The sequence below is a fragment of the Malus domestica genome, chromosome 12 (genome assembly GCF_042453785.1).
Source record: "Malus domestica chromosome 12, GDT2T_hap1".
Classification (NCBI taxonomy): domain Eukaryota; kingdom Viridiplantae; phylum Streptophyta; class Magnoliopsida; order Rosales; family Rosaceae; genus Malus; species Malus domestica.
In genome coordinates, this window is record NC_091672.1 from 18,170,954 (window position 1) to 18,185,795 (window position 14,842).

General features: G+C 37.8%; 3 protein-coding genes across 4 annotated transcripts; 1 reads left to right on the forward strand and 2 right to left on the reverse strand.

Moving 5' to 3' along the window:
• Positions 1–28: 28 nt before the first annotated feature.
• On the reverse strand, positions 29–5,042 carry LOC103450062 (uncharacterized). Of its 2 annotated transcripts, none has more exons than XR_003767717.2 (11): positions 4,606–5,042; positions 3,906–4,220; positions 3,728–3,836; positions 3,539–3,632; positions 2,686–2,773; positions 2,499–2,582; positions 1,554–1,650; positions 1,349–1,436; positions 1,089–1,194; positions 912–999; positions 29–741 (listed from the first exon to the last, which is right to left on the reverse strand). XR_003767717.2 is itself a non-coding variant. In XM_008389383.4 (11 exons), the coding sequence occupies exons 1-11, from the start codon at positions 4,771–4,773 to the stop codon at positions 412–414; spliced, it is 1,572 nt and encodes a 523-aa protein (XP_008387605.3). In that variant the 5' UTR covers positions 4,774–5,042; the 3' UTR covers positions 29–411. The 2 variants fall into 2 exon arrangements, 1 of the variants encoding a protein (XP_008387605.3); XM_008389383.4 differs by having other exon boundaries at positions 912–1,004.
• Positions 5,043–8,393: 3,351 nt separating this feature from the next.
• LOC103413702 (fasciclin-like arabinogalactan protein 11) lies at positions 8,394–9,498 on the forward strand. The gene has a single exon (XM_008352144.4). It carries the CDS (start codon positions 8,633–8,635, stop codon positions 9,371–9,373), a length of 741 nt encoding a protein of 246 aa, XP_008350366.2. The 5' UTR covers positions 8,394–8,632; the 3' UTR covers positions 9,374–9,498.
• A 380-nt stretch (positions 9,499–9,878) lies between these two features.
• LOC103413703 (dnaJ protein P58IPK homolog) lies at positions 9,879–14,638 on the reverse strand. Its single transcript, XM_008352145.4, has 9 exons — positions 14,078–14,638; positions 13,099–13,264; positions 12,129–12,330; positions 11,796–11,953; positions 11,618–11,711; positions 11,204–11,416; positions 10,967–11,047; positions 10,630–10,848; positions 9,879–10,491 (listed from the first exon to the last, which is right to left on the reverse strand). The coding sequence occupies exons 1-9, from the start codon at positions 14,202–14,204 to the stop codon at positions 10,300–10,302; spliced, it is 1,452 nt and encodes a 483-aa protein (XP_008350367.2). The 5' UTR covers positions 14,205–14,638; the 3' UTR covers positions 9,879–10,299.
• Between the last annotated feature and the right edge of the window lie 204 nt (positions 14,639–14,842).

Consider the following 14,842-nt stretch of genomic DNA (forward strand, 5'->3'; position numbering starts at 1 on the left):
AAAAATACCAAACGTATTCCTCTGTTCGTCGCATCAAACATCATATTATTGCTGTAGGTCAGTAAATATATTCTAGCAAAAAGCCGTTTCGTAATTACAAATGGGGGCTTCTCCCTCCCAACCTCTTACTGCCTTCAATGACATTTTTGTCTATACAATAGAATCAGTTGGTTGCATGGCAATGCCAATCAGATTACGCTCACAAAAGTGCTTTTTTCTGGAAAAACCCAACTGGACAACAAGAGAAAAATGCTACACAGGCAAATAGCTAGAACTGTAACCCGATGGAGAAAAAATCGAAAGAAAAAAAGAGAAGATTGTTTAGCTTCGTCTGATGACAGTCTGGTCATTGCTTGCAACTCCAACTGCCAACCTTAACAGAGGACAAAGGCTTCTCCTTTGAGCTGGTACTTAATTCAGCTGAGTTGTTTGATGGGTTTCTGAAACACCGGGTCTCCCCCAAACTTTTATATGCCCCTCTCTGCAGACAGTAAGAACGGATTCTTGGGTAAACATTACGCCAGAGAGGGGTTCAGTGTGTACCCGGTGAGCAACCAGCGGTGAGATTTTTGGAACATCTCGCATGCTTGGAGCAGGCTGCAGGGCACCCACGGGAAGTGCATTGTCCCAGTGAGATGACTGGCTTCCAACACTATATGTGGGGGAGCCACCAGGAGGGCATCGTCGCAATGGCACCACAATCTCATCCATCTCCAGGTCCCACAGAAGCAACTGTGTGTCCTGCAGTCAAACGGAAAGTATAAACAAAAACACTAACAAGAATTATAGAGAAAAGATCATCATCAATCTTACATATTCATTTACAACCAATTGTATTACGGCATTCTTATACATGAGATATCTGATTATGAATGTAAATACATAATTTTTGACATTATAGTTTCTGATACCTGACCGACTGAACCAAACCGGTACATGACAGTTTCCCCCATGCCATCTGAATTTGGTGATGAACAATATGAATCAAAAGCCACTCCACTGACCTGCCAACGTCATCTGGTAAGAACTAAGTAAACCAGCCACAATCAGGTAATTATAATACGCACAATGCTATTTAAGAAACTAACCCAAGAGTTGTGACCCTCTCCCCAAGCTACAACTTTCCGATCTTCCATGCTCCAAACTTGAACTAAATCATCTTCGCCTCCTGTGAGTATGTATTTTCCATCCATGCTGTTGCATTGTAATCAGTCATACTATCATCCTAAAAGTATAAAAATATATTGATGCAGAAAGAGCCAAATACAAAAGAAGTTTAAAATTTATAGGTAATTTACAAGATCAGATTAAAAAACCAGCGATGAGCTTCAATAGTAATGGGGCACACCTCCAAGCGCAACATAAGAGAGCACCATAGTAACTTTTTCCACCGCATATAAGTTGCTCTTTTGAGTAGTCAAAAACACGTAGATAACCTGCATTCAGTAATTAAATTTAGCTTGTATCTAACACAAGGAATAAAAGGATCCTTGAAGAACCAGGACAGCAAAGACCAATTGCACAACGCAAACAATATCGTATTGACATTATACCATCTCTTCCAACAGTTGCTAAATAGGCCCCATCAGTCGAGAAAGCAATACTATTAACATAACCTTGGCCGATATGCCATCTGACAAATGGGTTACTCTGCATACGCATAACAGGAAGTTAATGAAAAAATGGTAGTTGGTGACGGAAACAGAAAAAGAAATTCAGATATACATCTCTTCCTTGTAACTATCTGACATATGTTGATGCAAATGCAGTATTCAGTGACCATAGTGATATTCCAGTATACTGCACATAAGCCTGTAAGATCTCAACCGGCAAACATATAGGGATTTACTAGAGGCTAGACCCCTAAATAGGCTTTGAAGAAATAAATAATACACGATGGACCACCAATTTTATCCTGCTTGGTGTTGCACAAGGGAAATAGGTCTCTTCGACAGACAATAATGAGAACAGAAGCATATTTTCAGCCAATGACCCGATGTATGAATAGAACTTGCATGTGCAGGCAAACTCCTGTCAACCCACCCAATGTATGAACTTCAGTAGCTACTGCTAATATATGGTACAAATACCCCATCTGAACATACTAGAGTTGTTACGTAAATACACATGTGATTGTATAGACACCAAACAGAACTTAAATAATCTGATAGGTTGCGCACGGACAACTTTACATTTGAGAACATTGTAGGTTAAAACAGCCTAGCATATTGAAGGCCAAGTTTCACGAGTCTCAAACAATGCCCATATTAGAATAGGAATCTACACTATCGATTATTAACCAAAACACAGCACCCAAAAAGATTTACACCTAGAATATGATACAAACTGTGATATCGAAAGATAAACAGTCTATTAACTGTCAGAAGTCTTAAATCACCATGGTGACAGAACAGCTGCATGTCATGCCTTATTTAAATTATAGAAAAACTTGCAGAGCCACGTTCAAAAGAAATAACATGGGGAACATAACTCAATACCTTATTGTAACGTGCATGGGAAACTGAAAATTGAGCTGGATCTTTAATAATAGGGAATGCAGAATCACCAGCCCCATCTTTGCTCTAGAAAGAAATAAAGATAAATAAAAATACACTCAAATTACCTAAACACATGGAACATAAAAGCAAAGTTAGGGAAAAGTATTTTCCAATAATAGAGGCTTGCCTTTTCATATACATATAGATTCCCATCGGCATGAGCAACAACAAAAGCACCGTCACCACCAGGAACCCATGCAATACTAGTACAACGGCTGTTGAAAACAGCTATTAATCAAGCTACTCCACGAAAGTCAGAGTCACAATGCTCTCAAATGATGCCCATCGAGGAAACGACACACAAGCTAAAAATCAGTACAAATGCACAATACTCTAAGTTACAGGGATTCATCAGTTCAGTTAGACCCCAGATCATAGGATACAGGGATGTAAGCTACTGTTTTATAAACAAAAGATCGAAAATGTACAATAAGGCATCAAAAGGGCCTCAGCCAAGCATCTACTAGAACACTCTTGAAACCAAAAGATCCAGAATCCACATTGGACTTCTGAAATTAGCCGAAGTGAGAGTAAGAAATCAGTCCTTGCAAGAGTGATGAAACAAGAGAGTACCCACCAACTTGCATGTAGAGAGAAAATTATACTGGTCAATGTGAAGCCTACCAAACCAGAAATAGGCTAAGATCCACAGCCACTTATATGCTCTATTTTCCTTTTTGGATAGTTAAGCAACCTTCTAATCTCTACAGAAGCCAACTTAAAAATTCAAATATATCAAGCTGCACTGTATCAATGAACAAATTGTAGGTAGCTCTGCAGCTTATTCTAAACAATTCGACAATACAGAAACAACCATTACGTTCAAACCTTCTATAAAGAATGTATTTAATCTACTTCTAGTTTCATGCAGTTTTTGAAATGTATAATCCTTTTAAAGTAGATAAGCTAAAAATGGGTAAAACTTTTACAGTTGTATTAATATTCATCAAATCATTAAAATATGAGAGAGTTAATCTTACCTGTTACTAACAGAGCCATCTTTATTATAATGCTGAGCACCTACAAGCTTCTTTCCAACATCCTGCAATTGCTGTCTCAGTGACACTGAGTAGACTACAAAGATAAACATACAACCATTCAAGATATTTGAACTTCATACCAAATAAAATAAAAAGAGTGTGATTTCAAATGCAAGCAAACATTTGTACCATCACCGGAACTCAACCCAATAATCAAATCATGACCATCCTTTGCGTCTTGATCAAATGCGTGGCAGACAGGGTTTGAATTACTGAAATGTATAGACTTTATTGGATCCTGCATGCACAAGAAACCTATCATAAACCAATACCAGTGCCTAAACCTACAAAATCATTCCTAAAATACCTTGTCTTGAGAATTTAAATCACTGATGAAGATCGCATCCCCCACATTGAAGATCAAGTAAGTCCCCTTCCCATCAAAGTTCGAAGTAGATGTTGAAGTATTCGAACTGGAAGCCACCAAAGACCCAACTCTACTACTCGCACTGACACTCTTACTCCCTCCATTCCCTCCAGCAAAACTAAGCGCCCGGCTCCCATTAGCACCACCCAAAAACCGTGCTGCAGCCGAACGTACGCCACTGCCAGTGCTGAAGCTCGAAGATGGCGCAGTCGGGGTTGATGGAGCAGGCTTGTCCTTAAGTTGTGCTAGTATTGCCTGATAATCAACAACCCAGAAGGCTTTTAATTTATATACCGTAATATGGAAATGACGAAAACATTTGAAGATTAAATGTTGAAGTAGGATAAATGATTTCGAATACTGGCTCTTGAAGCACCTCACATATCCAGCATTCAACATTTCTTTGAACAATTAACTTCAAAAATTACACACTACAAGCAAAACCCAGAAAATTAAATTCCAATCTTCAATGTTCTGCCACATGCTTCTTTAACCACTGGCAAAAACCCTAAACAATCTCCATTACCAAAAACAGAAAAGCTCACAGCTTTCCAAAAAAACCCCCAAAAATGGCTACCCAAAAAAGCAAGATTCCCAAAAAGGGGAACGAAGGAAATTAATGGCGGAAAATCCAGTGCACCTGAGTGACGGTTTTGCCATGGGCGAAGTGAAGGAGGCCCGAAGGGTGCGTCTTCTCGTAGTGAAGCTTGTACTTCCCCTCAGGGGTTTTGAAATAGGTCTTGAGGCCCGGCGACTGAGCGTTGCTAGACGAAGTCGTTTGCATCATACCGTTGGCCGTGTTGATCATGGTCTCGTCGTCCGCGATTAGAGTACCCCTGGGAGCATACGATCATGACCCCTCCTAGGGTTTGAAATGCTCTAACATTTTGGTTGTTCTTGGTTCGAAATTGATAGGAGAAACGTGGGTTTTGCTTTGTTTTTGCGTTATCGTGCTCTCGCGGGGGCTTCAATGGCTTCCGGATCAAATGGCTTGGACTGTCTGGTTTGTGGCTTATGGGAGAAGTGTCTGTTGGTAAATTTTTTAGGGTGAAGATTTGATTTGTGCTACCAGTCAATGGAGTGAATGGCTAGGATCCTAGTAACTTTATTTTGGAGGGCATGTAAATGTTTAAAAAAAAAAAAAAATAGCCTGATTTGTGGTATCACGCTGGCCAAGTGTAGCCCCCTCTTATGTTTTTTTTTTTTAGCCGAGCTCCTCAGTTTCAGTAATTTATTCAAATTCAATAACTAGATTTGAAAATATCCAAATTAGTTTGATTAAATTAACTAATAAATTTAAGGCACAAACCTAAAACTAATAAATTATTGAAAGGGCTATGTTTAGTCTTTCAGTTGAAGATGGTATATAAGTATGGTCTGACACTGTTTATTTAAAAATATTTTTTTGTATGGCTATAATTTTGGACGAGATTATAAATTAACCATTTCAGTTCGAGATTGTCTAAGGGGGAGGGAGTGGGCTTAACCTCACAATGGGCTAACAATAATGTGGTTCAAATTCTTTTTTTGACGAGATTCAAACATAAGATCTCTCACTCACAAATGAAGAGAAATATCATTAGACTGTAGTACTGGATAGTGAGAGTTTGATGAAGCAGCAAATACAGGAGGAGATTGGATTTGATGATTCAACTGGGGAAAGAGGTTGGCTTTGTTCACTTTGGGGCTTTCCTTGGTGAAAAGAAAAAAAAGAAAAAAACAAAATTGGGACTTCAAACAATCTATGGAACAGATTTCTAAGTCAGCTAAGGGCAATTTCCTTTTCACTTGAGACCCCAGAGTTCAAATCCTCGTCCTCTGATATCGCTTGTATAAAATCAATTAATTTAACTTGTGCCATACATAGTAAAATTATAATTTTGAGATATTTATTGACATCTTAGTATTCGAGTTTTATATTTTATTAAAAAAAAATTGTCGTTCACAATGTGAGGTTTGTAAATTTTTTATGGCATTCAAACAAAAAAAAAAAAAAAAAAAAACTCTTTTTCTGTATAGAAATACACCAATAAATTTGGTTACAATACTATATCAACATTAAGTTGTATATAAACTGCAACTTAACGTTTTTTATTGTTATCTTAGTATTCAAGCGTCAGACTTTATTAAAAGTTTGTAATTAGTTCTAAATTTATCTTTAATTTAATCAATACAATGGAAAAACCAACTAGTTCTCTTCTCAATCTTGAAAGAAGTCACAACTTCGAATTTCCGACTTCTTAATAAAGAATTCAATGAGAAGAGGGAATTATTGACAAAAAATGAAAAGAAGTAAAAAACAATTCCTTTTTAATAAGTAAGGATATCAAACATGAAATGCAAGTGTCACATTATTTGAAGAGAGTGTAATATTTTTCATTCTATTTTAAAATATATTTTAGGTTTACGTCACTTGCATCTATTTTTTGGAAACTATGGATGATTTTTTTTCGATAATTCTAGTATTATTGTATGATTAAAACTTTGGAAAATATTAAAGTCTAGAATTATTGTCAGAAGAAATGGATGTATTAGGACCGCTGCAGAAGTGGATGCAAGTGCACCTGCATCATGCTTGGATGGTATGTCTCTCTTGGGTTTTGGAAATAAATAAAGATCAAAGTTGAGGTTCACATTGTGGATCTGATGTCATTTTTATGTCTTCTTTATGTTTTTGTAATTTTTTGACACGCGCCTCTTAGTTTTTAGTTTTTTTTTTTTTTTGTTAAACGATAGATCTTGTTAGATTAGTAACTGGTGCGGTTCAAACTCACACCGTCATGTAAAAGCTCAACTCCTTTCCATCCGAGTTAGGGTTTCTAGATTTTTTTCTCTCTATAAATATAGCTTATGGTTTAGTATGAAGAACAAGTTATTCATAATGTACTCTCTTGAGTTATGTAGCTGTTATGACTATCTTCTTTCAGTTAATGATTTATTAGTTTGTTATTCTTCGTATGTTCGATTATCTGATATTCAACTATTGGATGGCTGTTTGATGCTTGTTTCCTTTAACTTTAATTTTTTTATTAATTTTATATAACGTTTAACACTGTTAGATATAGAGTTAAGTTGAGAGACACATGTCAATAACTAGAAAAGAGACACAAATATGGGGACGTCAGATTTGCTACCATCTCCAAGTAGAGAGATTTTAGTGTACAATAATCAGATCAAGTGGATTGTCTAATTCACTCACAAAAGTAAGAGTACTTGTATGAGACTAATGTGGCATCTAAATACAAAGACTTGGCACTTTGTGACTTTGTGATAAGTTAAACAGCCAATGCGATCCGAATGTTGCACACAAGAATTTTTCCTCGAAATAGAATTAGTCTACTTTTTAACAAAAGACTTCACATGGATCTTGTGGTCTATCTGGGTCAATTTCCAAAAGAAACAAGAAGCTTAACAAGAGAGGGAGGGAGGGAGGGAGGGAGGGAGGGAGGGGGGGGGGGGGAGAGAGGGAGGGAGGGAGGGAGGGAGGGAGGGAGGGAGGGGGGGGCGGGGGAGAGCAAGTTTTCATTACCTAAAAAACAACAAAGAGAAGATTGATAGGCTTTTTGGATTGATAATATTGGGCATTGCCTTGATATATCAAGCTCACATGAAAGATTAACAAGGTTGGCCCAATTTATTCTAAAATTTGAAGAAGGTTGGATTTCTAGCCCACTTGTGGATACCATATTACACAACGTTGCATTTGGATTTGAGAAATTTTTTATTTTATAAAATTAATAACCCATTGGTGGTTATTGGATCTGTAATTTGGAATTAAAAAGATGTAAATCATTATAAATGGTTGAAATTGCCCGCTCAACTGTTTTTCATTTGTTTGCTTAACGAAGAACACTAAAATTTCCAAAGGGCCATGTTAAACATGAAAAGTAGTAATTATAATGATGTGCTAAGACTAATCTCAAAAAGGCATGGTTGGAGTTCCAAATTCTAGATTTGCACTTTTTTAGTTTGTTAATTAAAGTTTCACATGTAATGCTACCATGAAAATTTCATAATCAAATGCTAGATTTCAGGGGTTGTTATCGACACTTCAAAATAGTCATCATATACATTTTTTCTCAATAAAAAAGAAAAATAAAATGGCTGTTGACTATTTTAAAGCGTTAATAATAGTTTCCGAGGGTTATTGTTAGTCTTAGCATTGATTTGTTTGTGGTAGTGACACTTCCCCTTCCTTCTTTGAATGCCATATCAATTTCAAGGGTGACCAAGAATCAAAGAACGCCAGAAATTGGTCCCATCCTAACTGCTTGCAATGAAAATACTTTAACTGCAAGCTTTCTTCTTTGAAGTTGGACCAAAACAGAAGCAAAAAAAACCCCATCATTCTCCCTCACTTATACGTAACCCCACTCCCTTCATTCACATTTCCAGCTATTTTTCCTCCCCTGCCAAGCAAAATCTCTCTCTCTCTCTCTCTCTCTCTCTCCATATTTCACTATTCCTCTTAGTTGCCAAGAAAAAGATGCACATTCTGTTCAGATGGCATTGTCAAACCACCTCCTTTCACCTAATTCTCCACTCTCATTTGATCACACCCTCAAAATATATACCCTCTTATCTCCCTAACTTATACACCAAAACCAAGTCACAACATATATAAAAAAAAAAAATCACCAAGGAAAAAAAAAAGAGGAAGAAAAAAGATGGCACCCCAATCTTTCTTCATTTTGCTAGTCTTGTTTCTCCATTCGTTCTCATCCACTATTTCAGCTCAGTCTCCGGCAGCAGCCCCCACGCCATCAGCCACCAACGTGACTGCCGTCCTCGAGAAGGCAGGCCAATTCACCACCTTGATCAAGCTCCTCAAATCCACCAAGATGGCTGACCAAATCAACACCCAGCTCAGCACCTCAAACCAAGGCATGACCCTCTTTGCACCAACTGACAACGCCTTCTCCAGCCTCAAGGCCGGCACGCTAAACTCCATCTCCGAGCAGCAAAAGCTGCAGCTTGTGCAGTTCCATGTGCTACCATCTTTCTATTCTGCTGCGCAATTCCAAACCGTGTCCAACCCTCTGCATACGCAGGCCGGGAACACCGATGATGGGCAGTTCCCGTTAAATGTGACCACATCTGGGAACCAAGTGAACATAACAACAGGGGTGGTGAATGCAGCCGTGGCTAATACCATTTTTACTGATAGTCAGTTGGCGGTGTATCAGGTCGACCAGGTGCTCCTTCCTTTGAGCATTTTTGGCACTCCAGCACCCGCTCCTGCTCCATCGAAGCCCGAAACAAAAATTAAAGGTGCTGATTCGCCTTCGGGATCCTCGGATAGCGGCAGCACTGCTGAAGCATCATCTGCAATGGGGGTAGAACAACATGGGATCGCAGCAGCTGCATCAGTGGGGGTGGTAGCAATTCTTGCAGCATTCTTTTTGTGATTTTCGAGTTGAACTGCTGTGATCATCTGTACCTTTTGTTTTGTTTTTGTTTTATGCCTTCTGTGCCAAGAAATTTTGTAATTTGTTATGATTTGAAATTAATTGGACAATGTTCTTTGGAATAACCTCTTCCTCTCAACACTGGTATAACTTACGCAGTAAAACTGTTTTAACTAGAAGGCTTATTTACGGTAACACTTCTTAAAACTTAAACTCAGTCTTGCTTAACGCGTAAAACTGAAATATATGCCACTTAATTCCCAAAAATTGCTCTAATAATTTTTACGTCACCATCAAATAGTCACGTGCGTTATCATTCACTCATTTTTATTGTAATTTATCCATGCCACATCAATCCTTATGACGCCAATTACACTAAGAATTTGTCTTACCGTAGGAGCTAATTTTCACACACGCAACAATACATTTACTAACGTAATTTTATATCATAAAAAATACAAGTGCTAAAATTGATACAGTAAAATGATTTGCAATCGACCAAAAATAAAAGAATAATTAAAAAAATTTACTAATCATATCTGATAATACAGTTTAATGAACGAACATATTTCTGTTGTTATTAAAAAAAAATCACTAGAAGGATTCACCTCCTAAAAAGAACCATGCAGAGTCTGATGAGAAACCATTATCGAAAGGGTACATGGCAAAATATACAGAAATGGTCTCATCAAATTTCGTTTCATCAACTAATATAAGTTCTAAACTCCTGATGTTTCGGAGTAGCAACGCTCAATGGACGAAAAATCCATGTAAAACCTATCAAACCTTTTGGGGTGGCCGTAAAATATCTCACTGAAAAGCTGTCAGCGATTAGTAAAACTGCTCTGGGGGCTCCTTTGGAATGGCACAGCCGTTTATCTCTTGTGCAAGCATGAGAAGAGAAGGAGCGCGTTTTTGAGGGGCAATCAAAACTGGAAGTCAAATCCACCACCGCCACCGCCAGGAAAGCCCCCTTCGAAAGTGAAAGTAAATTGCTGTCCACCACCACCACCACCACCACCAAAAGGGTTAAAACCGCTGCCACCACCACCCATTCCCATTTCTTCAATATCTTCACCTCTATCATATCTCGTACGTTTGTCTTCATCACCAAGAACCTGAAAAAGGATTTATACAAGAGTCAGATGGGTACGAGTAGTCCAACATTTTGGATTATTATTATTATTATTTTTTTTTTACAGCAGAGAGTCAATAGAAAGGGAAGGTTAAAATGAGCTTCAGTGGGATCTACAGACCTCGTATGCAGCAGCAATTTCTCTGAACTTGTCCTCTGCTTCTTGTCTGTTCTCGACATTTTTATCCGGATGCCACTGCAAAGCGAGCTTCTTGTAGGCACGTTTAATCTCAGATATAGATGTGGTCTTTGAAACTCCCAAAATCTTGTACCAGTCTTTGCGTTTGCTCATCTTTAAGGCTTTCTCGGCTCTCATCAATGCTTCTCGAATATTCATATCCTGCATAATAAGCAAGCAATTAATCCAAGAAATTACTCATTAAAACAGTAGCTGCAACAGTGTGAGAGGGGCATATTACATAAATTTCATATTATAGACGTAAAACATAATGGCTAACCTGAGGCGATTGTTGAGCTGCTGATTTGAGATCTTCCACAGCTCCCTCCCAATCCTCTGTCAGAAGTTTAGCTTCCCCCCTCTGTAAACACAAAATAGTAAACAAACTTGAGCACAGTCATACTCAATACATCACAGTTCACAAAATACTAAACAAACGAGTAATTTTTAAACAATACAGTAACAAAAAATACTATGGAACTGAGGAAAACAAAGGACAATAGAAGCACTAGCTAACCTGAACCAAAGCTTCTAGAAGTTCCTCATCAATTGTAAGTGCTTCATTGCAACTGCTTAAAGCATCCTTTCCCCTGCCAAGCTTGACCAAAACTTTACACAAGCCAAGATGAAGATGTACATTATGTGCAAGATGATTAGGGTCCAACGCTAAGGCTGCCTTAAAGTCCTCTACTGCAACACGCAGCTTGCCCTTATTTACATTATCTTCGGCCTGCATAAAGAAAAATTGTCTGAGAGAGAATACCACACAATGCATCATATGGTGATGGTTCACATAAACTCTAAAAAGAGGTTGAGTAAGAAAATAGATTCGCTATTATTGCTGAACTTCTCACCATTCCACACCCCTCAGGGAAGAGGAAGAAGAAAGTTAGCACAAACAATCATTCAGACGAAGTTCGTTAGGACTTACACTTTTAGTCTTCTTGAGTAAGTTTTTCAGTCCAAAATACGCTTTCTTCAGTTCACCATGCTCTGGATCTAGACGGAGACCCTTTTGGTAATGCCTAAAAAAAATATTATATATTTGTTTATACAACTGTAGCCAAATTATAAAGACATTACTCAAAATAAAAAGGTGCCAATCAAACCTTTGGGCAACATCATGATCAGCCAAATAGTAGTAGGCACGGCCGCGAAGTAAAAATGCATCCAGATTATCCTCATCTTTCAGAATGTAACCAGCCTCAGAAATGACACTAGAATAATCTTTAGTTGCTAGCAACAATCTCACCTTCAATAATTTGGCCTGCAACAAACAATGCACTCAGAATTATGAGGTCACAAGAATACTGAATTTATAAAATCCTCAATCCTAACTCTCTAAGATCAACCAAAGAGCTGTTTGGTTATATGACAATAAATACATGAAATTGCAATTAAATAATTAACAACCAATATAAAAAAGAAATGGATGTGATTACCTTTGGGCATGCTGGAGAGAAAACCAATACAACTTTTTCAACATATTCCAAAGATTTTGCATAGTCGCCTGTTTCAAAGAGAGTCACAGCCGTATCTAGAGCGTTCTGAGCCTGAATCAATTGAGAAAGCTCCTTTTCTACAACTGAATCTTGTGGTTTTAGCTCCAAAAACTTTTTGTAGCTCTTCTCAGATTCCTCATATCTACATCAGCCAAAAAGCGCCTGAATCATATAAGTTTCCAATCATTAATTGGAAAGACAAGGGAGATGGGGATTTCTAGAGACCTTTAGAAAACTTAAGAATACAAGCTATATAAGTTATGATAAGTTCTCTTTTATCACAATGTCTGTCTCAACATACACCTACTGAAAGAATAAGGGGGTACTTATTGAATAAACCACCGAGTAAAGGCCAAACAACAATTTTGGTCTAATCAGCAGTATCATAGCGGCTGACTAGTGGTAGGCTTGGTAGCCCAGTTGGATGGTGCATGAATGGATATCGACAATAATCAATGGTTCAGTTGCTTTTGGCTTTTGAGCACACACAGACACAGCTGATGTGCTGCATTCTAGAAGCTTTGAGACAACGGACCTTGGGACAACTAATTATGCAAAGTAGATCACAAAATGATAGCTGCTAGAGTGTGTGATCACAGCAACCATCAAAGAAAAGGGGTTTCCGTAATAAGAAGGAATAATAGCAGTTAGGGAAAAGGTGGAGGATTTGTTATGAACAAACTAGTACCACAAATAGTAATTGACAATGCCAAGAAGGGAGGTCCGACAGGAACACATAGTAGGGGAACCAAAAATATTCATGCATCAATGTATTTGACACAGTCAAAAGATAGCTGCTCAGTAACGTTCTAATTTTCTCTAAAACTTTAAATAGAAAATGACACATGCTGAAACAGTCTTCATCGAAACCAAAATTATTCTGTTAGAATGGTGATTATATAAAAAGTACCTGCATATCTGACGAAGAATGGATGCCCGATGATAATATGCTTCTGAAAGTGCTGGGTCCGCCTCTATAGCAGCATTAAGATCATTAAGTGCCTCGCTATAACGCTTCACCTTTATACTCTGTGAAACCCTCTCAAACAACTCAGCTGCATTACCCGGTTTTCCATCTGTACATTCAAGGTTCATGTTCTGTAAGCCATTATTAACACACCTCAACAAGCCACAGGTAGAACTCAACAAATTCACAACACAGCAGGCTAACAGGCATAACATCTCTGTCACTACAGTAAATCCAAACTACCATGCCAACTCCATACGACTCAACATTGTGTATGTATAAAGACAAGAGTTTACTCTAGAATCTCCATCTCCCAGTTTCATACTAAAACTATAGAGCATTCAGTCAACTTTCCCATTATACAAGAGTCGAATGGATGTAAAATTCATGAGTAGAATCGTAAAGTTATTGCCTTTTTCCACCAATATGATTACAATCTTCAAAATGCCAAAAAGAATTCATCTAAAACCTAAACATTCCTAATGTTGAACATGTAGCTGTATCACTCGTTCAAGTTTCAACCTTTATACACTTAATTAATGCAAATAGTACAAGGTTAGGTCCCATCCCATGTATTAAGATGATTCTTTGATTGACATAGTCCTATGAGTGCTGCAATCTAATTAAAGCCCAGAATACAACATTGTCAAACACAAAGCCGCCTCGCACTTTTCCTAGTACAATGGAAAGTGACAACCGACAGAGCCGTTGAAGAATCCAAACACAATAAATACAGCAGAATAGTTTGATGTCCGCTAAAGCCCAGAACACCAATAACTTAAAAACAGCCCAAAAGCAAGAATCTTTCAAATTTGGCGCAAAAGTTAAGACAACCCAACTGAGAAGAAAAACATGAAATTCAACAAAAATCAATAGATCAACGCACGAAGAAATAGATCAAAGAGTGAGAGAAACAACATACCCAGAGCTGAAACCAGAGGTTGAAGAAGGAGGAGCTGGCAGACGAACACGAAATGCAGTAAGAACCCAGCATATATCAGCCCTCTCCAAGCCACTATATCCATGGCGGATGAGCAACTCCAAACCATCACCCTCTCTCTTTCCCCTCCCTTTCTCTCACTAAAATTTCTATCGCTCAATTCTCGAGCAGAGTTTTGAGCGTAAATGTCTGCTAAGCGTATTTTTTGTGAAAAAAATGCTTAATACAAAAACATAGAAATTGCAGAACTTTGCGTTTAATAGGAAGCTAGAGGAAGACGGGTGTATTCGTTCCACGTTACGATGACCTATCAGATAGCTCCACGTGTATTTTGAACAGACGTTGGCCTAGAGTTTTGTTGGCACCAATACCTGACTGCCAAGTCATAAGCGTAAATAGGGCTACTAAATTTATAGCTCTAGGGAAAAATTTCATTCCTAATAGGCCAAAAAGTGATGCTATATCCACTATATGGGTTAGCAATTTCATTTCTTGATAGCAAAAAATTAGACTATATTTAGTCCAAAAAAACAGTGGAATCCACACCAAATTGAGGGCCCAAGCTTGTTTTTTGTTTTTCTTTTCCCTTCCGTTTTTTAGTTTAAAAATGAGTGGGCCTCATTTCTAATTCCAAAGCATAATACTAAGGGTTTCTTTTTCAAACGTTGATTGTTTTAAGGATTTATCTTTCAGTCGTTTGTTTGATTAAGAAAACATAAACAAACAACGGTTATCTTTTGTGTATTA